The sequence below is a fragment of the Furipterus horrens genome, unplaced genomic scaffold, assembly GCF_987537825.1.
Source record: "Furipterus horrens unplaced genomic scaffold, mFurHor1.1.pri manual_scaffold_11, whole genome shotgun sequence".
In the NCBI taxonomy this organism is placed as follows: domain Eukaryota; kingdom Metazoa; phylum Chordata; class Mammalia; order Chiroptera; family Furipteridae; genus Furipterus; species Furipterus horrens.
In genome coordinates, this window is record NW_028327181.1 from 90,101,479 (window position 1) to 90,126,027 (window position 24,549).

At 36.4% G+C, this 24,549-nt stretch overlaps 1 protein-coding gene and 1 non-coding gene across 2 annotated transcripts in view; one reads left to right on the forward strand and one right to left on the reverse strand.

Moving 5' to 3' along the window:
• Positions 1-24,549, forward strand: part of KANSL1 (KAT8 regulatory NSL complex subunit 1) — a 137,565-nt gene that overhangs the window by 60,230 nt on the left and 52,786 nt on the right. The window contains exon 3 of the mRNA XM_090291841.1: positions 20,925-21,066. Coding sequence (XP_090147967.1) covers positions 20,925-21,066 — 142 coding nt within the window. The remainder of the gene's footprint in view (positions 1-20,924; positions 21,067-24,549) is intronic.
• LOC149998826 (U6 spliceosomal RNA) lies at positions 9,520-9,623 on the reverse strand. Its single transcript, XR_016507382.1, has one exon. It is a non-coding gene; the product is annotated as a U6 spliceosomal RNA (small nuclear RNA).

The window sequence follows — 24,549 nt, forward strand, 5'->3', positions numbered from 1 at the left end:
ATGTCCCCCTCCCTCCAGCAGTCACCAGAGTGTTGTCCATGTCCACGAGTCCTTTTTCCTTTTTGCTCAGGGTAATGCAGTGGTTAAAACTGAGGACCCTGGAGCCAGATTGCCTGGGTTCAAAATACAGACACTTCTTTTGCTCACTGGGCAAATGACCAAACCCTTTGGTGCTTCCAATTTGTCCGTCTGCAATATGGGGATAGTAGTCACTGTCTCATCGGGTTGTTACAATGATAAAGTGATGAAAATTTTATAAACTGTGTAGCAGTGTCCAGAACAAAGGATGCATTCAACATATGTTAGCTTTTATATGTAGTTTCTTGCTGGAGAAAGAAATCAAATTTGTCAGTAGAAAAATATTAGGGTTGGTAATACACATTTGTTGACCACAAAATATCAGAGGTGTAAGGTATCTGTTACAGCAGTCTTTATTTGTAATCTCTTAATTTTATACATGACATGCAGAAGAGGTGATTAAAACTGAGAGTAGATAAAACCTACTAGGAAAAATGTAGAATAAAAAAATGGGACTAAATTTGATCTGGGATTATTACTAAATTTAGGGCAGTGGTTTTTTCTATCTCTGATAATTAGGGGGAGGCAGCACTATGACATCTGCAGTGTCTAGTGGTTGTTTATCAGTCTGCTTTTCTACCAGCCCCCCCATTGTTAATGGAATTCCCAACACTGATTCAAGTACCCCATTATTGTAAGGAAGCTTCATCAGTCTAAGGCAGCAGTTTTCAATCGTTTTCACCTCCTGGCACATAGAAGCTACTGAAATTCTGCAGCACACCAAAAAGTTTTTTTTTTTTTTTTTTGGTCAATCTGAAAAAATATTAGCACAATTTTGATTCATTCATACCAGATGGCTATTGCTATGTTAGCTGTTGTCATTTTTTAATTTGACATTGTAAGGGAAAAGAGGTCGGTGTCCCTGACTAGTTGGGTATTATATGTTTTACAAATTATTCGGGCACACCAGTTGAAAATCGCTGGTCTTAAGTTCTCATGTGGTCTCTGGACTAGCATTTCCTAAAATCTTGTTAGAAATGTAAATTCTAAAACCCTTCTTCGGACCTACTGAATCTGAAACTCTGGAGGTGAGGCCCAAAAATAAATGTTCAGAAAGCCCTGCAGGAGATCAGGCGTATAATATAAGTGAATAAAAGCTTTTGGAGGATGGGGATAATTTCGAACTGCAGGTCATGTGCCACACATCTCAAGCGATCAGCTGCTAATAGTCTTTGAGAGACTTGCCCGGCATTGGCAGATCTTAGTGCTGGCAACAAATTGAAAATGTTGGTACCCTTGTGGAGGCCAAAGAAAATTCAATTAACAACTTTAGGAATGTGACCTAAGTTTGTAATCTCTTAATGTAGGGGTTTAAAAAACATTGTTGGGATTAAAGCTTGCTTCCTATCACAGATTATTATCTTGGGTTAAATTTCTAGATGTGGAATTTTGTTTTTTGTTTTTGGTTATGTGATAAGGACAGTTTTAAGGTTTTTGAGGATAAACCTTGTTATATTGTTCTCCAGAATGCAACTGCTGTTCTGTCAGCAATGTTTCCCAGAAACCTAGCAGATACTAGATGAAATTTTAAAACTTCGTCACTTTGATAGGCAAAAAGTCATCCTGTAAATTTTTTTATTGCTTTGATTTATTAATGTAGTTTATTTTCACCCTTGCTTTGTATTTCTTGGCCATTTATATTATTTATATAAATACAGTCATTTGCTTATGTGTCTTTTTGAATTGATTTGTAAGTGGAAATTGTTTTTACCTAGCTTTTTATTTGCCTTCTAATTTGTATGTTTTTTGAATTATAGAAGTTTTAAATTTGTGTAGTCAGATTCATTAGTTTTTGTCAAGTTCCCTCAAAAAATCCTCCTTGGATTTTAATTGAAATTAGATTGAATCTATAAACTAATAACCCTCAAGAAAGCTATTTGGCTGACTTCCTAAGCATGCACATGGTTGCTGTCTTAAGAACCACTGTGTATGGAAAACTCCCTCCTCACCTCTATCATCACCAGTATTCATTCATTTAACATACATTTATCGAATGCTTCCCACATATGAAAAGACTTAACTTTGTGAGGATACATTAGTAAATAGCATAAATAGGAATTCCTGCTCTCTTGGAACTTGAACTGCTGGAGGAACAGAGGCAATAAATATGTGTCAAGTAGTAAGTGCATTGGGAAACAAAACAAGGTTAGGGGGGCAAAGCTTGGGGGCGGGGAGAGAATGAATGAATGAATTATATATTGATTGGTTGCCTCCCACATATACCCTGACTAGCGATGAAACCCACAACCTAAGTATGTGCCCTGACGGGGAATCAAATCCATGACCCTTTGGTCTGTGGAACAGTGCTCCAACCAACTGAGCCACACCGGCCAGGGCTCTGAACATTCTTGAACATGCCTCCTGTTATGTACGTGCTAAAGGGTTTTTGGGGTGTATATCCGTGATTGCAATTGCTGGGTGGTAAAGTATGCAAACATCAATTTTATTGTATTGACATAATGACTTTCTACTATGTATTGTTGCCTAACAAGCCATGTTAACTGAACGGCATAAGACAAGATTTATTTTATTTTTCTCAAGGATTCTGTGGGTTAGATTTCAGGACATAGTTGGAATGGCTTACCTCTGTTTCAGGTTGTCTAGGGCTTCAGCTTGGGAAGATGCAAAGGATAGGGCCAAAACATTGGACTAGAGGGTCACTTCCCAGATGACTTCTTCCCTCACCTGTGTGGCACATTGTTGGGGCTGCCCAGAAGACTTTGCTCAGCTGGGTACCCTTGGCAAAATGTGCCTGCACTTATTTGGCCTCTTCAGCATGACAGCCTCAGGGCTGTCAGACTCTGTATTTAGCAAAGCGAGGCTGGAAGCTGCCTGTTCATTTATAAACTGATCAGGGAAGTCACCGAGGATCACTTCCACCATATTTTATTAACTAAAGTGGTCAAAGTCCTCTCAGATTCAAGGGAAAGAGACAGAACACCACCTCTCAATGGGAAGACAATTTGCAGCCATCTTTTATTGTTATTTTAAAAAAGATTTTATTTTTAGAGAGAGGGTAAGGAAGAGAAACATGGATGGGTTGCCCCTCACACGGGCCCTCCCCGACTGGGGACCGAACCAACGACACCTCACCTTGTGGGACAACAACGCCCAACCAACTAAGCCACACTGGTCACGGCTGGCAGCCATCTTTTAAAACCACCATAACACAACTTTTTTCAAAGTTGGATATACCAGTTTATGCTTTAAAAATTTTGAAACGTTACCGAGATTACTTTACCACTAAAAAAAAATTATTTTTCAAACACTCGTAGGCTCTATTAGGCCTATTTTTGTTCTATGTATGAAATAATTCCCTAGTATCAAGCTGTAAAAGAGAGAAATGATGGAACTTTTACTTCCTGTTAGAAAAAAATTTTGAGCTCTATTAGAGAAGTTGTTGGAGGGCTATTAATAGAGATTATTTTGCATTTTAATAGAAAAGATCTTAATAGTTTAATAGGTTATTCAACTTTATCATTGTTTCCTTTGATGAATATTTGTAACCTGGCTATTTCTAACAAAGTCTAAATTACTGAATATTTAATTTTTGTGTAGTAGAAAGTCTTCTCGGTTGGAAGTTGGGTTTAGTTCTCACTCTGCTATAAGTCTTGGCAGATAATTGCCTTATCTATAAGAGGCTTCATTCCTGGGATTCTTTTTTATTTTGATTCTATAATTAGTCATATGAGTTCTAAAACTGATCAGAAATGTGAACTGAACCAAACTTTCTATTGTATTTTTCAAACCTGAAGACTCCCTCTCTACTCCATAACCTTGGTTTAACTTAACGATCTTAGGGGTTAGCACACACTCTAGCAGTTCTGTGGCATTTGCCTGGTGTGTGTGAGCAGCTTAAGCATTTTGTTGTCACCTTCTGTGATGACCCTAGCAATCTCTGGGGAAAAATTAAAAGCTGTGCGTACCTGTTTTGTAATTGTCTTAACATTTCTGCTCTTTCACAAAATTTGTATCTGTTGGCTTCCCTAGAGCTGCTTGGATAGTTTAAACTAACCTTTTTGGCAGGAGTGGGTGTGTCCTTCAAACAGACTTTCTCTTTTGTAATGTCATAATGAAGTTTTTGTCTAATTTAGTTTGAAATCACATCAGAGCTATCTGAAAAGCTATATATGCCATCATGTAATATACCTTAAAATCCTCTTTATCTCTAGATTGTTTATTTTTTTTCCTAGGATTTCTGATTAACTTTCAGGAGCTGTATGTATAATTGGTGGCATTTGGAGAGGAGGGTTTGATATATAACTTGCGGTTTTCTGTAGCTTTATACTATTCCTTCTTCTGCAGTAGGGGAGAATGAAAAATGTTTTGATCTTTTGTTATTTAATTCTGCTTGCCTTATTAAAAATAGTAGCTAAGTATTATAAGAGAGACCTTTACCTCGACAAGTCTTCAGAGGGTGTCTAAATCAAAAGGAGAGACTGTAAAATAAAAATTGTTCTAAACATGATTATCTGGTCAGAATCTTTGTGATGTAATTTATAACCTGTGAAGAATTTAACATTACTGTTAAATGCTGAAATAATGAACTTTAATGGGATTAAGACTTGTATTTTGGAAGTTAGTTACCTTATTCATTCATTTGACTGTCAGAGTCTAATGACTTAATCAGGCATTGCTTTCATTACCGAATTTAAAAATGATTTGTCATTCCCTTTTCCTTTAAAAAACATTTCAATCAAGAATTACCATTGATTAGTATATTAGAGACCTTTTCCCTTGCTTTTACAAGATGTAATAAAATGTTGACATGTGGTCATAACTAAAGTATTATCAAAATGTAGAACTCCTAGGGGGGAACTTGATAGTAGTTGCTTAAGAACAATGGGATGTTTTTCTAGTAAAAGTTTAGCAAGTTAGGAAAAACTTATCCATCTTCCCTCTTTAGAATATTTAAGAAAGAGTAAGATTGTTTCAGTACGTAGCCAGTCTGATTCAGGTAGATGGTCTAGTTTTAAACGTTGAGTTGCCTAGGGTCTGTTTGTAAGTTAATTCGGAGTTCAGGGCTCTGAAGCAGTAAAGAAATTGATAAATACATAGCTTGTAGTTGAGGAATGTCTTGGCTTAAAGATAAGTAACTTCATAAAAGCTAACCAGAGAGACAGCCGACTTTGACACACCAGTTGTTTTAGTTCTTTATTAATTAGTAGGCACCTTGTTTGCAGGAATATGTCTTAAACTGTGAGTGAAATGTATGGTCTCCTGTTTATAATGTGACACTTAGGAGCAAAGAGAGGTAGAATTTTAGAGCTGGAAGAATTCTAATGACCACTTCTGCAAGTGGAGAAACTTCGAGGGCCATGTAAATAGATTGGGGCCTTGATTTCCTTTAGTGGTGGAACTCTTTATTAGTTCAGTCTAGATGTTGCCATTGGATGATCCGTGTATGTTTTCTTATTTATATGGTTCCTGCTTATTTCTAAGAAGATATCATTAGGCTTAATTTTATATATTAGAAAAATGTCAAACATGGTAGTATTGATGAACCAGTCTTATATCTGAATTAGTAAAATAGCTAAATTTTTAAAAGACATTTGAGTCACAGTTACCTGTGACAGTTAGTTAAAGAAGCCAAAGTAATTTTTTAAATTCGAATGTAACTTTTAGCTGATGTCTGCATGCCAGACTCTTCTGAGATCTTTGTCTAATGTTTGCTTTAAGAGTCTTGACTGACTGAATTGACCTATGACTTAAACTCTTGAGAGTCATTTACTCTTTTGGGGTTCCATTTTGGTGCCATTTTCATCACTTAAAAATTGAGATGCTTAGAAGAAAATCACTAACGTTGCTTTTGGTTCTAAAAGTTTTTGGCATATTTTAGGAGGGTGATTTAGATTGAGACTCGACATCAAGATCCTAGTCTATATGTGTCTAATAGAACTAAGGGGAAGAATTTTATTGAGGCTTTTGGAATGAATTTAATCGTGTAAGTATCTAGTTCTCCCAACGCAGCATAAATTACAGCTGTGCACACAGAATGTATACTTCATGCTGATTATTATAGGTTCATTATATCTTTATAATTTTTATTTGTTGATTTGAGAGAGATAGACATTGATTTTTTGTTACATTGATTTGTGCATTTATTGCTTGATTCTTCTATGTGCCCTGACTGGAGATTGAACCTGTAACCTTGGACTATTGAGACTGTGTATGCTCTAAGCAACTGAACTACCTGGCCAGGGCAGTTCATCACATCTTGTAAAGAACCTTGTAGGTTTTTTAGTCCAACTCACTAATTTTGTAGATGAGAGAACTGAACAGTGGCTTTAAGGTCTGTTTTAAGCATGATCTACAGTAAAATACACAGCTTACATGACTCCTTGTACTTGCAGGTCAATCTGAAGACCTACTGGTGTGCATATGCCAACTGAAAAGTTACCTTTACCACATATTCTACATGTTACATACCCTAATATTTTCTAATGTTTTCCTTCCTTCCTTCCTTCCTTCCTTCCTTCCTTCCTTCCTTCCTTCCTTCCTTCCTTCCGCCTTCCTTTCTAATATTGGATCACAGCCAGATCTTTTCTGTTGTTATTCACCTCATTATAAAAGAACCCTAAGACTTTAGTGGCTTCTTAGCCAAAAAGCCTGTGAAAATGTTCGGGCCATGGGGTACCAAAAGGAAGGGGTGACTTGGGAAATGTAAGATTTTTATACTAATCAACCACTCATATAAAACAGGGTTTCTCATTCTCAGTTCTATCGACATTTTGTTGTGTGGACTTTTCCTGTGTGTGGTTTGTCAGCAGCATCACTGGCCTCTGCTCAGTAAACATTCCAGTACGGCCTGTCTCTACATACCTTGCTGAGCATGCTTTAACTCGATTCAGGATGAAGGATAATTGGTTTCAGATTCCTGTTTCTCAAGTGTGTTTAAGGAATACATGTTTACCAAAACAAATGTTTGTCATTAGGTGGAAGAGCATGGAGTACCTTGTTGTAGCTGAGTTGTTCAGCCAGGTATGGTAGTCAGAAGTTAGGAAGAGCAGTGGCAGCTACTGTTTACTGAGCAGTTGTGATGCTAGGCATTGTGCTTAACGTTGTAATGCTGCGTATCACTGCTTACTGGTGTTTCCCAATTGTTAGGACAGTTGTGCCTTCAGTAAGTATTTACTGTAAGCTAGTTTGATCTCTGGGCTGACTAGGTCATTAAAAATTATTTCTTAAGGTTTTTTTTTTTTAAGAGGTGAGGTAAGGTGGGGAGCGGATTTACATACTGTTTGGTAAAGAAGAACCTGACAAAACTGCTTTCAAGTTCCTATGAAGGAATATTCAAAAGTTGCCAATACTTTGAAATAGAATATTTTCTGTATATCATATAATTTAAGATTCTAACCATTAGTAAATGGTTTGAAAGTGTGGGAATGAAGCCCTGGCTAGATTGCTCAGTTGGTTAAGTGTTGTCTCGATATACCAAGGTTATGGCTTCAATCCCTGCTTAGGGTACATAAAAGAATCAACTAATAAATGCATAAATAAGTAGAACAACATATCAGTGTTTCTCTCTCTCTCTCTCTTCCCCTCTCCACTTCCTCTTTCTCTCTAAAATCAGTTTTTTAAAAAAACTGGAAATCGAGATGTGAGAATTTTGTGTCATAGTGCTCTCAGTAAGCATCTAATCACATTGTGTGTGGTTAGTGACTGTAGATGAAATACCTTACTGGCAGTTTTCACTTTGTAATACAGCTTTATTTTCTCTGGTCAATATGGGTTTGAACTAGGACTGTGGAGTATAATTTTATGTATCCCACTTGGGCAAGAGAGACCAGAGTGGTTTATGATATCAGTTGGCAACAAATGAGAAAGGGGCTAGTTTCACTGAAGGATTACTTTGGTTTTTATCTATTGCCAGAAAAAGTTAGGGTCATAGTTATGACTTCTATCCTCTTTCCCTCTTTTCCTTCCTGTTTCCTCCCTCTCATTCAACAAATATTTTAGCACTCACCACATGCCAGGCATTGTTCAAGACACCAGAAATGTAATAATGAACATGACAGGAATCTGTGCTGCTCTCTTAAGAGAGGGTTCCCGTGAGAGAAACATACAATAAGTAAGATAGATAAATATTAAAATATTTTTACGTGTAACTTCTAATCATAAATCTAGGAGGAAGAGGAGAGAGGAGGGTCCGGAGAGGGAGGGAGAGAAAGAATGAGAGCATGTGTGTGTTCAGGGAAAAGGGAAGGCTTGCATTTTTAAGATAGGGTAGTCAAGGGAAGGCCTCATTGAAGTGATCTGAGGGAGAGACCTGAAGAAAGTGATGATGTCTGCCTTGGGAATACAAGTAAAAGGTCTGTGGTCAATTAGCTAGCCTGGCATGTCAGTGAAAGCAGTGATTAAGGGGAATGAGCCATGAGGAAAATAGATATAACTTGGGTTTTAGAGATAGTGGGAGGAGAGAGAATAGATATAATGAACGTTTTTTATGAAAAGGAAAGAGAGAAACAGGTTAAGAATGTTTCCCTTGGCCTCTTCTTAATTGTTAACCCCTTGATCCATCTCCTTTGCGTTGCTTCAGGGCTTGCTTGATATTGTGGGTGGTACTCTTGTTCCACTCTCAAGGGAGTGATGAGCCTGTCTGGCCTGCTTTATGTTGCTAGGTTGAAAGTCAGGAAACGCCAGGCCTGGGTTACTTTCTATTGAATGGCATTTTTTAAAGATGCCAAGTCACTATGTTGTTCTAATCCTGAGGTCCCTAGCCAGTTCACCTTCCTCTTTCTACCTTTCAGTATTTTTATTTGGTTGCCTCTTCCAATATTTTTGGGATCTATAGTTGTGTTACGCTGATATGAGCTGGGAGGAAGGAGTCTGCACCATCTTGCCTGGACCAGAAGTTCTTATTTTTATGAACTGATTAACTAACTAACTGATTTTGATGAGACTTCATTTTCTTGACGATGTATCTTTGTTTCTAAAGCTCAGTAGCTCTGAGTAATATTTCTGAAAGTATGGTCTGTCTTCCTGTGTAAGAACTAATCTAAGAGGCTTCTTATTTATTCATGCAGGTCCCCAGGACTCACTTCAACTCTCTGGTTTTTCTTTCTTTCTTTCTTTCTTTCTTTTTTTAAGAAATAATTTGTTTGTTTATTTATTTTTAGAGAGAGGAGAAAGGAGAACGAGAGGGAGAGAAACATTACTGTGTGGTTGGTTGCCTCTCACTTGCGCTCCCAACTGGGGACCTGACGCGCAACCTAGTCATGTGCCCTGACTGGAAATCAATCTGGTATTTCTTATACACACTAAAGTTGGAACATTATTCCTGAAGGTTGAGCATTGATAAGAAATTTTGTTCTTTGATCATTCAATAGCTGGCTAATTATAGTAGTAACTAAGTGGCAGGGCCACAATTGGGAGTTTAGTGTTCACTGACTCCAAACACCATACTCTTTACAATAAGCTATATTTTCTTTTCATTTAAAAAAAAAAAAGGCACGCATCATGAATTTGCATGTCATCCTTGCACAGGGGCCATGCAAATCTCTGTATCATTCCAGTTTTAGTATATGTGCTGCTGAAGTGAGCACTAATTTTATTTTTAAAGTTTATTTTTAAATGTTTCTCTATAGGAGTTCTATTAATATACACTTAATCTATTGGATTGATTACAAAGATTTCTTTGATTGTTCTAGAGCTAGCCAAAAACAAGTTCTCATAGAATAAGATGAGCTGGCATCCTCACTCCCCCTTTCTCCTCCTTGTCAATACTGTACATTGTACTTTTCACTCTTTCGTTCTCCTTTAAGGAGCCCAGGGCTAGGAAGTTGGAGAATGGTGAAGAGAGGATTGTTTTTCTTTCAGTCTAAGTTGTGATGTTTCTGAGCTTTCAGTTGTAAGATGTGATCCTTGTCAGCCACTTGCGTAGGTGAGTGAGCTGTATCAAATATAGCGTTGGCCAAAAGCTCATTTGTTTTTTTCCATAAGATGGCTCTAGTAGTGCTTAGTTGTCTTTAACTTCATTTGAAATAATTTTGTTAGATTGTATTGTGGCAGCTGTCATATCAGCACACATTTAAAAAACATAAAAATTGGTGAATTTTTGTGTAGCTATTGAAGATAGAAGAAAATATGCAACATTTTTGGCACATTATGCTTTATCACTCCAAGAAAGGTAAAAACACAATTGAAACAAAAAATGATTTGTGCAGTGTATGGAGAATGTACTGTAACTGATAGAGCGTGTCAAAAGTGATTTGCAAAGTTTCATTTTGGTGATTTCTCGTTGGACGTTGGATGTTGCTCCACTGTCGGGTAGACCAGTTTAAGTTGATAGCGATCAAAAGGAGACATTAATTGAGAACAGTCAACTTTATACCATGCGGGAATTAGCCAATGTACTCAAAATATCCAAATCAATAAAGTTAAGGGAGGAATTAGTCTTACATACAGAACTTGAATATTCTAAACTCAGTGTGATTTTTTTTTAAAGGTTTTAAAATGGAATTTAAAAAGATGAATTCTCTAGGCAGAAAAGTAGACAGAAAATTGGTTGGTTCACTCTGGAGGAGCCACTCTAGAGTAGCAGTTCTTTTAGTAACTGAGAGCCTTTCAGTATTAACTTGGTCATTTTGCTTTATTCTTGAAACATAACAGAGTCCTATTATCTAAAAAAGACACAGTAACTAGGCCAGTTTTTGTTCTATATCTTCATGCTCAGATTTTATGTCCAGTCCTACACCCAGCCATAACTGTAAGCTACTTTTCATCTTTTTTTGTCATGCTATGCTTTTCTCCATCTAAGGCCTTCTGGGTCTTTCAGGCTTCAGTTAGATGTTTTCTTAATGGTTTGAAATTTAAGCAGAAGAAGCACTTAAGTACATGGGAGGACCCTAAAAAAAAAACAGAATTATCTTCTGGAGGGTGGGCCCCTTGTAGTACAGGCTTCCTTCACTGTGTGAGTGTTCTAGGAACCCATCTGTATCACTGTACCAGCTGGCATTGTTGTGAGGGACTGCATTCAGCTTCAGTGAATTTTTATGAAGACTTTTTCAACACATGCGTATCTCATGGTGGGTGATTTATGCTCACACTGCACTGAGTGTTCAGCCACAGTTCTTGTTTGTTAGTATTTTATCCCCAGCACTTAATATAATCCCTGGTAAATAATAGGTGCTTAAATACAGTTCCCCTCACTTATTGTGGGTATTATGTTCTAGACCCCCCTGCAATAGGTGAAAATCCGTGAAGTAGGAATCTTACATTTATTTTAGTATTTATATACATTTGAAGGCTTTATAAACTCTTCCCAGTCCCTTACTAACCTTTCCCACTTCCTTATTAACCTTTTCCACACTTTTATAAACACTGTGTTCTTAAACATATTCTACACTCTTAAACCTACATAACTTTTAACAACATACGTATATAGTACCGCAAAATCCCGCAATATAGCGAGAAATCTGCAATAAATAATTAAATATAATATTTTTAAAAATCCCACAATAAGTAAACCGCGATATAGAGAGGGACTACTGTACTTGTTAAATTGGTCTCACCACCCACTGGTCACCACATTCTCTTACCTGGATATCACAGTAATTTTCTGGTTGGAGTCTATTAACATTTTTAATTACCCCCAATGTGTTTTTATCATAACTAATAAGATCATGTCACTCTCCTGCTTAAAAATTCCATAATACCATTCACTTGCTCCCAGAATACAGTTGAACATACTGTGATCTGAGACCTTAAATGATAAGGCCTCTCCTTCCTCTAGGATCTTTTGTGAGTCTTTGGCTTTTTCTTAGCCCCTAGAATTGATAAGCTTCTTCCTGCTCAGCACTTTCACAGGTTCTGTTTCTTCTGCTTGAACTATTTTTTAAATTTCTTGGCCTGATAAACTTCTACTTTCATTGTTATTCCTCTAAATGCCAATATATGTTAATAATCTTTCTTTTTACACTTTAATTAGTTAGCAATCCTTATACCCCCATAATATACATTTATTGCATTTTGCCATTTTGGCTTGCATCATAATCATTTTTTAAAAATAAGTTTGTAATTATTTGTTCAGTGTTTGTCTTTCAAGATTATAAAGCTCCATTAAAAAGGAATGGACTTTGTGTAGCTCACTGCTGAAATTCCAGGTCTCAGCTCAATGACTTTTTTTAATGAATAAAGACATCTGTAATGGGGGTGGGGTTGTGTTAAAGGGAAGGGAGAGGAGAGGAAGAGTTCATTATGGGTTGAAAGCTTGCCTGAAATAATCTGCCGAAATGTACAAATCTCATTTCAATTTCAGAGATAATCTGGTTTAAGTAGTAACACAAAAGGGTTAAGTAGTCAACCCCCAGAGTCTATCAGGAAGAATGGACAGTTTAGAATTGGCTCTGATACATTCATTTCCTATTACCACCAATCTAGAAGGCTGATGTAATTTAAAGAGTGATAGATACAAACTGTCTCTTAACCCTTTCTCATCTGAGTTTTACTTATTTACTTGGGATATTTGATGCTAGACAACCTGTTGTTTTTCCCCTGTACTTTATTTTCTTCATCTCTGAAAATTTTAGGAGAGGGGAGTAATGTCATTGAAGTGATGCTAAACACAGTGTCTATTCTAACTAGTAGAACTACTTTGGTTTTACAGTTTAGAGTGGAACTTCCTGTTAGGTGACTAAGAGGCCCAACACTCAAGAAACTCAGGATTCGGTTGCTAACTGGAAATGCCTGTTGTCTGAATTTGTTTGACTCTTAGAGATTGTTTTTCTCTTTATTTCTCTTTTCCCATCCCCTTTTGTATCTTTTATTATATGGAATTGGAATTCAAGGTTGTGTTTATTTTATAGTTCTTTCTAATACACTTACTGTACTTTGCAGTTAGGATTACATCATCTTATGAATCCCACAGTTCTGTGAGGTAGATGTTGCTGTCATTTCCAGAAGTTAATTTACATTGTCCAGGATCATATATACATTTTTTAAAAAGTAAGAACTTGGTTTGAACCTGCCTTCCTGCCCTTTCCACTATTTGTTTCCTACTGCTCTGGAGCGAGGTAGTGAATATTAGTATATAGGGTTTTTTGTTGTTGTTTTTAATGTGACTTTCAGTAATGTCAAGATTTTCTGTTCCTATCCCAAAGTGGCCCTAACTCTTGTGAATCTAGCAACTGTGCTCTGGATGTTCTGGGATGATCTCAGTTTTACCTACTCTATTTTACTGGTCAAGTCATCTAAAGAACCTGGAGATGCCAGAATTCAGGTGCCTCAGACTTTCTCGCACATCTGGAAGTCACACTTAGCTCTGTCAGATAATTTATCTATCAGTTCTTGGTTGAATGTAGTGCTGTGTAAACTGACCTGGACAGTTATTTTAATTTGTTAATAGGAATCTTTGTTTTCATTAAAGGAAAGAACTGAATAGGACTGAAATCAGAACCAAAGATAGAATTATCTCCATTAAGGTCTTTCCAGCATATTTGTTGTTGGTTTAATGAGATTTTTAAAAATTTCTAGATCAAGCCCTAGACTTGTGGCTCTGTTGGTTGGGCATCCTCTCACAAACAGAAAGGTTGCCAGTTTGATTCCGAGTCAGGGCACATGCCTGGGGTGCAGGCCGTGGTCCCCAGTTGGGGGCATGCAAGAAGCAACCGATCAGTGTTTTTCTCCCCGGCTTTCTCCTTTTCTTCCCCTCTCTCTAAAAAAATAAATAAAATCCTTTTTTTTTTTTTAATTATAATTTTTTTAGATCAGGGAAATATATAACGCACCAGCATTGTTCTAATAGGTTTACAGATTTTCCATCTTGGAATAGAACATAGGTGGGCTTCAAGGAAATGCTTACCTTCCTTGCGTGTTACTTGTAGGTAAACTTCAACTTTTGCTGATGTTTTTTCTTTCAGAAAAAGGCAGTAGCTATCATTGCTCTCTGTTGCTCTGCTCTATGTGAGAGTGCTGTTTTTAAAGAACTAAAAACAAAAATTAGTTCCTTTTTTTGTTTTCTACATTCGCCAACATGTGAGCTGAATAGGATTTTTTTAAAGAGTATCTTTTAAAGATATTTTTTAAATTTATTTTTGAAAAAGGGGAGAGGGAGAGAAACATCCATTTGAAAGAGAAATATGGATCTGTTGCCTCTCGTTTGCGCCCTGACCAGGGATCAAACCTGTAACCCCTAGCTAGATTACAGGACGATGCTCCAACCAGCTGAGCTACCCTGATCAGGGCTGAGCCCTACATTTTTGAGCACTTTTCACTGTATAATTTCAAAGTGTTTGTAAGAGCTTTTTTATTTTTATATTTTAACCCTCACCTGAGGATATGCTTATTGATGAGAGGGCGGGGGGTGGGGGGCAGAAACCAACACTGATCAGTTGCCTCCCTTTACATGCCCCACTTGGGGTGGAAACCACAACCTAGGTATGTGCCCTGACCAGGGATTGAACTTGCAGCATTTTGGTGCACAGGATGATGCTCCAGCCAACTGACCCACCCAGCCAGGGTGAGCCTTTTTAGAAGAATGATTTTTTGTTGTTGTTCAAGTAAATACGATAGATTTTCTATATTCTTGGATCCCTTAGAACCTCCTAAGTTTGAGATATGTGGTAATATTCAAACACTGTAAAGAAAACTATTAAAGTATAAGTTCACATAACTAAAAAATCTATACTGTTTTACACAAATGAACACTTATGCATAGCTGGCAGCATTGAAATTTTACCATTCATATGGTATTACAGAAGGAAATATTGGTACTGTATTTTTCTGCATTAGATAATCAAAAAGCAATTTATAGTGTATGCTTTTAATGGATTTTTTATATAGCACATGCAGACAAAGCAAATTTGCCGATATTGTTTATAAAAGCAAGGAGCAAAATAATGAGTTAAAATGAATTCCCCACTAAGGCAGTAGCCCAGGATATGTAGACAAATAGTTTGGTACAAACTGGAATAAAGTATGTAAGAGAACAATGTGTTAGAATTCATTCTAGTGTCCTGCACAAACACAGTTAAAGCAGTTATTTCACTAATTGTTAGCACAGAGTAAGCACTAGGAAAGAGTTAAAAGACTCATCAGTGTTGGAATACACATCTTTTTCTTCATCATTGATAATGACTGTAGTAGAAAGCAGTTCATCGTTATATTTATGTAAGTATCACTGAAAACATAGATTTTTTTAAAAGTCTGTATGTAAGTGTGACCCTAATGTTAAATCAGTGTATTTTGTCTTTTGAGCTGTAAATTATCTGTAATAAATTTACATTTTAAGTATTAGAGGGGAAATCCACCCCTACTTCTTGGTAAACTGAATGTCTGTGGCATGTTGGGATTTTGTTGTTGGTAAGGAAAACCAAATGTAAGCTGTGAAGTTCTCATTATTCACGCAATACCGTTTTGTGGTGTTATGCTCTGCCACTGGAGTATGGTAACATCTTCACAGCTCACCTCAGATTTGCTAACTATACACCTCTCACCTGGGCTAACAGTTCAGGGTTTTTTTTGTTGTTGTTTGTTTGTTTTTTGCCCATATTGCTAGTATTTTGAACAAGTGGCACTTTTTGGACACTTGGAGTGGTGCATTTGTTCCATTAATTGCATTACAACTCTGTGACAATTTTACTGAAACTCATTTCCAGTTCTAAACTGTCATATGACAGATGTATTTGTAGAATGAAACCTGTTCATAATTTTGGGATTGCTAGCATTCCCTTAATGGTGCGTTTAATTTGTTTATTAGCCAATCTCCAAAAAATATTATCTGGAGTCTCAGCTATATATTGGTGTTTTGAAGATTACCTGTATACCAGGCCTGTTTTGGCTTTAGCAAAATTGAAAAGGGCTGTTAATTAATATCAAAGAAAAAAAGTATTTATCCATCAAAGTTCTTAGAAACTAAAAGGTTTTAAGTAATTTTCTTTTCCTTTTGTACTTTCAAACTTTCAAACATCTTAAAGTGTTTTGGTTTGTTCCTTCCTCCTTTTTCTTGACATCAAACAAGAAAGAAAACATTCTTTTGGTTAAGATATGTCTAAATTCAGAGATAACAAATAGGTTTCATCTTTCCTGTCAGTTCAGAGTGCTTGCTGTCCTGGAACGCTGTCGTGGGAAGGCTTATGAACTAAGTTCAGAATCATTGGGAGAGACTGCCAGGATTCTTAGTCCACCAAGGGCGACTAAAGGAGAAAATGTAATAATCTGCCAAGAAATCATCTTTCCCTTGCTGTGCTTTGGTTTTCAACATTAGGGTTTTATTTTGGCTAGCCACTGTCAATTGTTAAAACAAACTTGTCTGTGAAAAAAACTGTTAAATGGATGTTGCGTTAATTATATTAATAACTTTCTGGCTTCAGATTGCTGTTCTTTACAATATTTTACTCCCCTTATACTTTACTGTTTCCTTGGAGACTCAGGATTTGAAAAAAAGTAAAGGAGCCTTTGTTTCTTACATGTGTGTTTCCATACATGTAAGAGTGCTAGGAAGAAATAAGGCTTGAAGGAAGTTTATTTAGAAAAGGGTAGTATGTGACTTAGTTAGGAGTAGGTAGCTGTGAGGTTATTGGAATAGCCCACGGGTGGTAGATGGGGGACTTGACATTGTGGTAGCTTCAGAAGTGAAATAAACTTGGAAAACCAAGGGATTTTGCAGGATAGGGTGGTGGTGAACCTTGAAGAAAAATAGAAGTCGGAAATAGCATACGAGTATTAACTAGCTTTGCTTTTTTAAGAAAAAGGAGGACATTTTTATAGTTACGGAATGATGTTCAGAGGTTATACTTGAGCTTTTGAGGTTCTTTTCTTGAATTTGGGCTAGAATTACACCTGTAGCCAACCTTGAAACAAATAATTGTACTTAAAATGAAAGTATCTTCTTAAAAAAATTCTGTATATCTTGTACTAATTCCATCAAGATTAGTGTACTATTAAATGCCTTGGTTCTAAAGGGGAAATAATTGGATTCTACTTTTATCACAACTTGACTGGCTTATATTTGGACCATAAAAATGTTAGTAAAATACCCTCGCTTCCTTTTCTTTTAAATTATTATGGTATTTAAGTATTAACTCATTTCTAACCCTACTGTGACTGGATTTGTTCTCTTTTATTATTAATCAGTGGGCCATGTTAAAGTTTACTTATAGTCACTTAAAATTCTAGGAGTGAATATGTATATCCTGATTGAAGGTGGGACTAAGGACCATGTGACTGCTCCTGCTTTCTTGAAAAAAAATATTGTCGAAGATTATGAAATACTGTGATTACAGAATATACTAGATGCCACCCTATCTTTCTAATATTTAAGGAATTCTAATTGCTGCCATATTTCTTTTTGTTAAAGAGAAGTCAAATGTTACATTAGAGGTAGAGCTAAAATCCAACTTCCCCATTTCCAGAGGTAACAAGCCCCTAATCCTTAATTTTTTGTACATCAGTTCTGTGCATGTTTTTATGTATTTATTGTTTATGTCTTTGTGACAATTTTTATTATTGTTTATTCCTTTTTAGTTTTTATATAGTTTTCTTATTTCACATTGTTGATTTAGTTGTGTTGATATATATAGTAATGATTTAATTGATAATAGTACTTATTTTTGTTCAGTTCGTTTTTAGTTTTTACATGGTTTTTCCATTCAGCATTATCTTCTGAGTTATGGTTCTGTTGATACAGATAGTTCTAGTTAATGTTTTTATTGCTATAGAAAAATGTATTAAAGGAATAAATTATAGTTTATCTAACTGTAGCAAAATTGATTAACTGATTTTTAGCTGTAACTCTGTTGCACTGAACATGTTTGTTCATTCAGATGTGCAGGTTATGTTCTCTGAAATAACATTCCATGATGGATGGGTATGCACTTTCTCCACCTACCCAGGCATTTCCAAATTACTCTTCAAAAGTAATTATCCCAGTTTTTAAAAAAATATTTTATTTATTTTGTAAATTAATTTATTTTGGGGGGGAACCCCCACTCTGTAACAATTTCCCTCCCCTCCTCAGACTTAAGACACTTTATCTTATAAAGGACAATGGGCGAAGGTCTCGTGCTCCTCTAGCTGCTTCAAGCTGGGCATGAGTGTCGTCCTACCTACCCTTGGGTCCAGAAATCCCTACTAAAAGTGGGGGTGTAGAGGGGGGGAGGGTGGCCTTCGCACATGGGGAAGGATCTTGCAGACTCCAGGTCAGATGGCTGTCACCGGACTAAGGCATGCTCGGTTTAACAGGCTGACATCTTTGTATTCTGGGGACAATTTATGCCAGTTTTTATGGTTACCAGCAATGCATGAATTGTTGTTTTCCACATCTCACCATACTAATACTAATATTTTAACCAAAATCTTAACAACACATGGCATATTTTTATGTATTCATTGGCCATTTGGATTTCTTATGTGAATTTTCTCTTAGATTGTCTTTTTTAAAATCTATTGTAGTTGTATATTTTGGTATTTAATCTTTAGTTATGTGTGTTTACAGATAATCTGTCAACCAGGGCTTGCCTTTAATTTTATTAAATCTTTTTGTTGTATGTTGAAAATTAGATGAGTTTTTTATTTTTTTGATTTAAATCTTTCCCTGCTCTGAAGTTCCAAAGGTGCTGTGTGTGTGTGTGTGTGTGTGTGTGTGTGTGTGTGTGTAAGTTTGGCTTTTCAGATTGAGAAATTTTGAAAATTGTGTGATTATATCACAAAGAAGGGAACTAATTTTACTTTTTCCAAGCAAAGAACATGCCATTTCCGTACCATTTATTGAATAGTTCCATATTTCCCCACTGATATGAATGCCATCTTTTATATATCCAGTTTTAAGTTTTAGGGTTCTGTATTCTGTATCATTGGTCTTTTTGTCTCTCTAGACTGCCTTAATTATAGCTTTACAGTAAGTCTGTAATGTGATTTTTAAAAATGTCATCATATTTTCTTTAGACTTTCTTTATTGTTAGTCCTTTTTTCCATGTTAAGTTTTTGGTTCTGTTTGTCGGCTTCCATTTAAAAAATCTGGAACTTACTAGAATTTATAGATTCATGTGGAAATTGCCATTAAAAAAATCACTGTGTAGGTCTTTTGTGTTTTGGGGTTTTTCTATGTAAAGATCTTTTTTATATAATACTAGCATTTGTTGGTGTTATGAATGGTTCTTTTTTTAAAATGAGGTTTTTTTTAACTTGTTGGCACATACAAACACTGTTAGTTTTTGTATGTTGATCTTTACTTGGCTACATTGCTGAATTCTTGATTATATGTCTTATGTTAAAGTAGAAAATATTTCTATCTCCTGTGAAATTGCAGCAATTTCAGAGAAATTGTGTGCCACAAGATTAGGACACTAGAAGGCAATTTTTTAACTAGTCAATTTGGGAAATCTATATGGAAAGAGTTTTATCTATATGTATCCTGTTACAGACAGGCAGACAAACAAAACTTTTTTTTTTTTTTTTTGCAGTAGAGCTGGTCTATGTATGGGCCTTTAGATGTTAGAAACCTCCCACCCTCATTGGACACATAAAGCTGCTGCTACATATACACGCGCACAAAGGCCAGTGTGAAGACACATAGGGAGGTACATAACCCCCATGTGACTGCAGAGGCAGAGACTGGAGTAACGCATCTACAACAGCGGTTCTCAACCTGTGGGGCGTGACCCTTTGGGGGTCGAACGACCCTATCACAGGGGTCGCCTAAGACCATTGGAAAACATATATAATTACATATTGTTTTTGTGATTAATTACTATGCTTTAATTATGTTCACTTTGTAACAATGAAAATACATCCTGCATATCAGATATTTACATTACAATTCATTACAGTAGCAAAATTACAGTTATGAAGTAGTAACGAAAAGAATTTTGTTGTTGGGGGTCACCACAAAATGAGGAACTGTATTTAAGGGTCGCGGCATTAGGAAGGTTGAGAACCACTGATCTACAAGCTAAGGATCGCCAATGATTGCCAACAACACCAGAAGCTAAGGGGAAGGGCACAGAAAAGATCCTCCCCTAGAGCCTTCAGAGGAAGCATGGCATTGCTGACACCTTAATTTCAGTCACTTAGCTTCTATAACTGTGAGAAAATACATGTCTGTTGCTTTAAATCATCCAGTTTGGAATACCTTGTTATGCCAACCCTGGGAAGATAATATAAACTCCATAAAAATGAAAGCATTAACTCAAAAAGAAATCAACTCAAGTGAAAAATGATTGAGTTCCACTGATGGTGGGTGAAAAGATTGGCAAGTTTCCTACCTTCAAACAACTATAAAACTGGATAAGTCCAGTTGGTTAGAGCCACATCCGCAATTGGCCGAAGGTTGGAGGTTCAATCCCGAGTCAGGGCACACATAAGCATCAACCTGTGGATGCATAAATAAGTGGAACAACAGGTTGCTGTTTCTCTTTTTCTCCCTTCCTCTCCCTATATATTTAGAATTTTTTAAAAACTGGACAAATTATTATTGTAAAACAATTATTTCAGGGCTTCGGAATAGACCAAAAGGATACAATAAATTGAGGAGCATTTATTTAGTAAAAATTGCTGATGTTTGGTAAGAACAGTAGGAGTCTAGTTTTGCCTTAAGATGGCAGCCAGGAGAATTAGGGTGAGAAGTTGTCTCCTGTAGTCATTATCATTTTGAAAGTTCTCATTCCAAAAAAACTTAAACACACAAATGATACATGAGGATATTCTCATGGCAAAATAGCAAAATGAATCAAATGGAACTCTACATTGATTCTCTTATCCTCCCTTCTCATCTCCCCTTTGGTATTACTGTAGCTATATAGAAACAAATAATTTGGTTCTGTGTTTTGATATTTAAATAAAGTCATACTGTATTATTTTTAAAAACATCGCAGCTACTCTTGGATTTCACTCAGTTTATTTCCTTTTAGGAGGCGCAGGTCAGAATGGAGATGGGCTGCAGACCGAGCTGCTATTGTCAGCCGCTGGAACTGGCTTCAGGCTCATGTTTCTGACTTGGAATACAGAATTCGGCAGCAAACAGATATTTACAAACAGATACGTGCTAATAAGGTAAGGAATAAGTGTCTGGTTTTTTTCAGCTCAGCTAAAAACTACCATTATCCCTTTTCTCCTATCCCTCAATAACTCTTTATGTCAAAGAGAATGGTTATGATCTGATGTAGTGATTTAATTTGTTTAAGAGCCTGATGTTGCTTAGTGTGGTGCAGACATCACTGCTAGAAAATAATGTGAAATTGAACATCTATTTAGAACAAAACAGTTTGTATACCTGGGCTAACAGGAAACATAAGAAAAAGATTGAAGATATATTCCATTGAGTATAACTGTCATATCTGTTACATTTATGGAAACGTGGTGATGACTAAGGATTTTCATCATGCTATTTTAACATAGATGTGTTCTGTTTTGCTGGGTAAAACATCTAAGTTTCCCTTGCTTTCTTGAGGTAAAATAGGATTTTTCCTGAAATATTATTTAGGCAAAATTAGACATTGATGATTAGGATTTTGATTTCCCTGTGTCCCCCTATCTGCAGAGGGCAGATTCTTACCACTCAGTTTTTATCTTTGAGAGTGACGCTGTGTATTGTTTTTCTTCCTAAAAATCAACTTGAAAGAGTCCTCTGCTCTGTTTGGGTTTGACTGAGGGACCATTGTGCATGGATAAGAAATTCATTCGGCAAATAATTGAGTGCCTATTATGTACCAAGCACTGTTCTTTGTGAGGTAAAAGTGGTAAATAAAAATTCCTGCTTTTGTGAAGCTTACATTCTTTCAAGGCATTTTTGTATTAGCTTGATGCAGTTAAACTTCATGACTGGACACATGGGTCTAGGTGAAGAGCCTATTGCTCCTAAAAAGAAGTGTTACAAAACACTTTTTGTCCTGCCTTGGTGCTGGTGAAAGCCTTCAGAAAATTGCTGTACTGTGGACTCTGCATTAAATTAATTAGTAGGCCAAAGTTAAAATGATGACCAATTGACAAGGTGAAAAAATGATGAGAGTTTGAAGTAAACGTTTTGCAGCCCCCCCCTTTCAGCTTTTATTCCAAAAATTCCAGTGGACCATTCTGGTTTCTTTCCAAAATAGTCTAGATATAATTCTCCAAAAGTGCAGTAGAGTCTGTTACAATTGAGGACAAAGTCCAGAGGACTTAACCTTTAAAAAAAAAAATTAAATACTGACTACTTTAAAAATTAGCTGCAGCAAATGAGGTAAAATTAAAAATATGCATTAAGGGTACTTTCCTTAGCTCTACTTCACAGGGAAATTGACTGAGATTTGTAGTATGTGAGCTGTGAAGGTGACAGAAATAGCTAGGAGGTGACTGGACATTCCTATCCTGGTGGTGTGGGAGTCTTGCTCTGTCAGGGATACCTCTTCAGTGTCTGTTTCTAAGTTATTACGGCTAATAGTTTAGTGGGAATTTCCATATTTGAGAACACAAGTCTCTTAGTAACAACTGAGATTAGTACAGTGGTAATCATAGTTGTCATTTTATTTTATATACATTCATAAATATGTATGTGTTTATTAATGTGCATATGCTTTATTAGTTCCCTATTATAAAATTACTATATTCCGTAGACTTGAAGATGCTCTCAGTTATAAGGTGCAGCATTATTTATGTGCCATGAACAAATTATTTCAGTTAAACTAAGGTGTATCATTAATTGTAGAGGTGCATTCTGATGTCTAAGATCTGTAAAAGTATGTCTTAGAATTGATGAAAACCTGTTATCAGCTCTGAGGAAACTTGGAAAATAAGAGAAGTATAAAAGAGGAAGGCAGGAAAAACAAATTTCTATACCTTTCTTTCAGTTTTGCTGTAAACCTGAAACTGCTCTAAAAAAAAAAAAAAAAAAAAAGCCAGTGAAAACAAAAACCCAAATTAAAAATTAAGCCACTATGAACATTTTGTCATATGTTCTTCCACTATTTTTTTTCTTTCTGTGCATATAATTTCTTTAAACATAGTCATGTTACATGGGGACCCTGAGCATTTTTCTCTTTTTAAAACATTTTTACTGGCTGTATTTTATTACCTTTCTTGGTTGATCATTTTAATTATGCATTTTGTTAAAATTATGCAGACATACCTCAGAGATATTGCAGGTTTGGTTCTAAACTACTGCAGTAAAGTGGGTCATAATATTTTTGTTCATGGAAGGGTCTTCTTGCCTTCACTTTGTAAAAACCACAGCATCTGTGACCTGCAGTAAAACAAGGTATACCTGCATTGTAAAGCATGCCATAATAAACATCCTTATCTAAGTCACAGCATACATACTTTTATGTTCTTTTTTTTAATATGCTTTATTGATTATGCTGTTGCAGTTGTCCCAGTTTCTTTTCCCTTTGTTCCCTTCCACCCACTGACTCGCCCACCTAGTCCATCCCCCCGTAGTCCATGCCCATTGGTTGTGCATATAGTTCTTCTCAACATCTTCCTGTCTACTCCACTCCCTCCTACTATGCTTCCTAATTCCTGTACCATCTCCCTCCCTTTCCCCCTTCCCTCTCCTCGCTGACCTCCCCCCATAATGTTCCTCATATCTATAATTTTTTTCCCATCCTCGTTGACTACTTAGTTTGCTCTTGTTTTGGTTCCCTCACTTCTGTTGTTAGTGGTTGTGATACCGTTTTCATTTTAATGTTCATAGTTTTGACCCTCTTTCTCCTAAACAAGTCCCTTTAACATTTCATATAACAGTGGTTTGGATCTGATGAACTCCTCCAGTTTTGCTTTGTCGTGGAATCACTTTCTCTGCCCTTCTATCCTGAATGACAACTTCGCTGGATAGAGTGGTCATGGTAGTAGGTTTTTGCTTTTCATTACTTTGAATATTTCTTGCCAGTCCCTTCTTGCCTGCAGAGTTTCTTTTGAGAAATCAGCTGATAGTCTTATTGGGACCCCTTTGTACATAATTCTCTTCTCTCTTGCTGCTTTTAAGATTCTTTAAGATTCTCTCTTTATCCTTAATTTTTGACATTTTGATTATAATGTGTCTTGGTGTGGTTCTCCCTGGATCCAGTTGTTTTGGAACTCTCTGTGCTTCCTGGACCTGTAAGTCTATTTCCTTTGCCAAGTTAGGGAAGTTCTGCTTCATTATTTTTTCACCTCTGGCAACCCTATGATTTGGACATTGGCCCGCTTATAGCTGTTCCATAGGTTTCTGAGCCTCTCCTCATTTTCCTCACTTTTTGTTTCCTCTTTCTGCACTGGTTGACTGTTTGTTCCTTCCCTATGTTCTGATTTGTCAATTTGATCCCCAATTTTCTTTCCCTCACCACTAGTTTCGTATGTGTTTTTGTTCATTTCAGCAGGACTAGCCTTCATTCCTTCCCCGTCTTGTTTCAAGATCTGCCGTTAGGTCTGTAAGCATTTTTATAACCAAAGCTCTGAACTGTGCCTCAGAAAGATTTCCTATCTGCTGAGCCATTAGATTAGATACTTGCTGTCTGGTCAGCTGCGTGACTGGGATCTCTATCATGATCTGTGCCATGCTGACAGTTATATGTTTACCTTTGC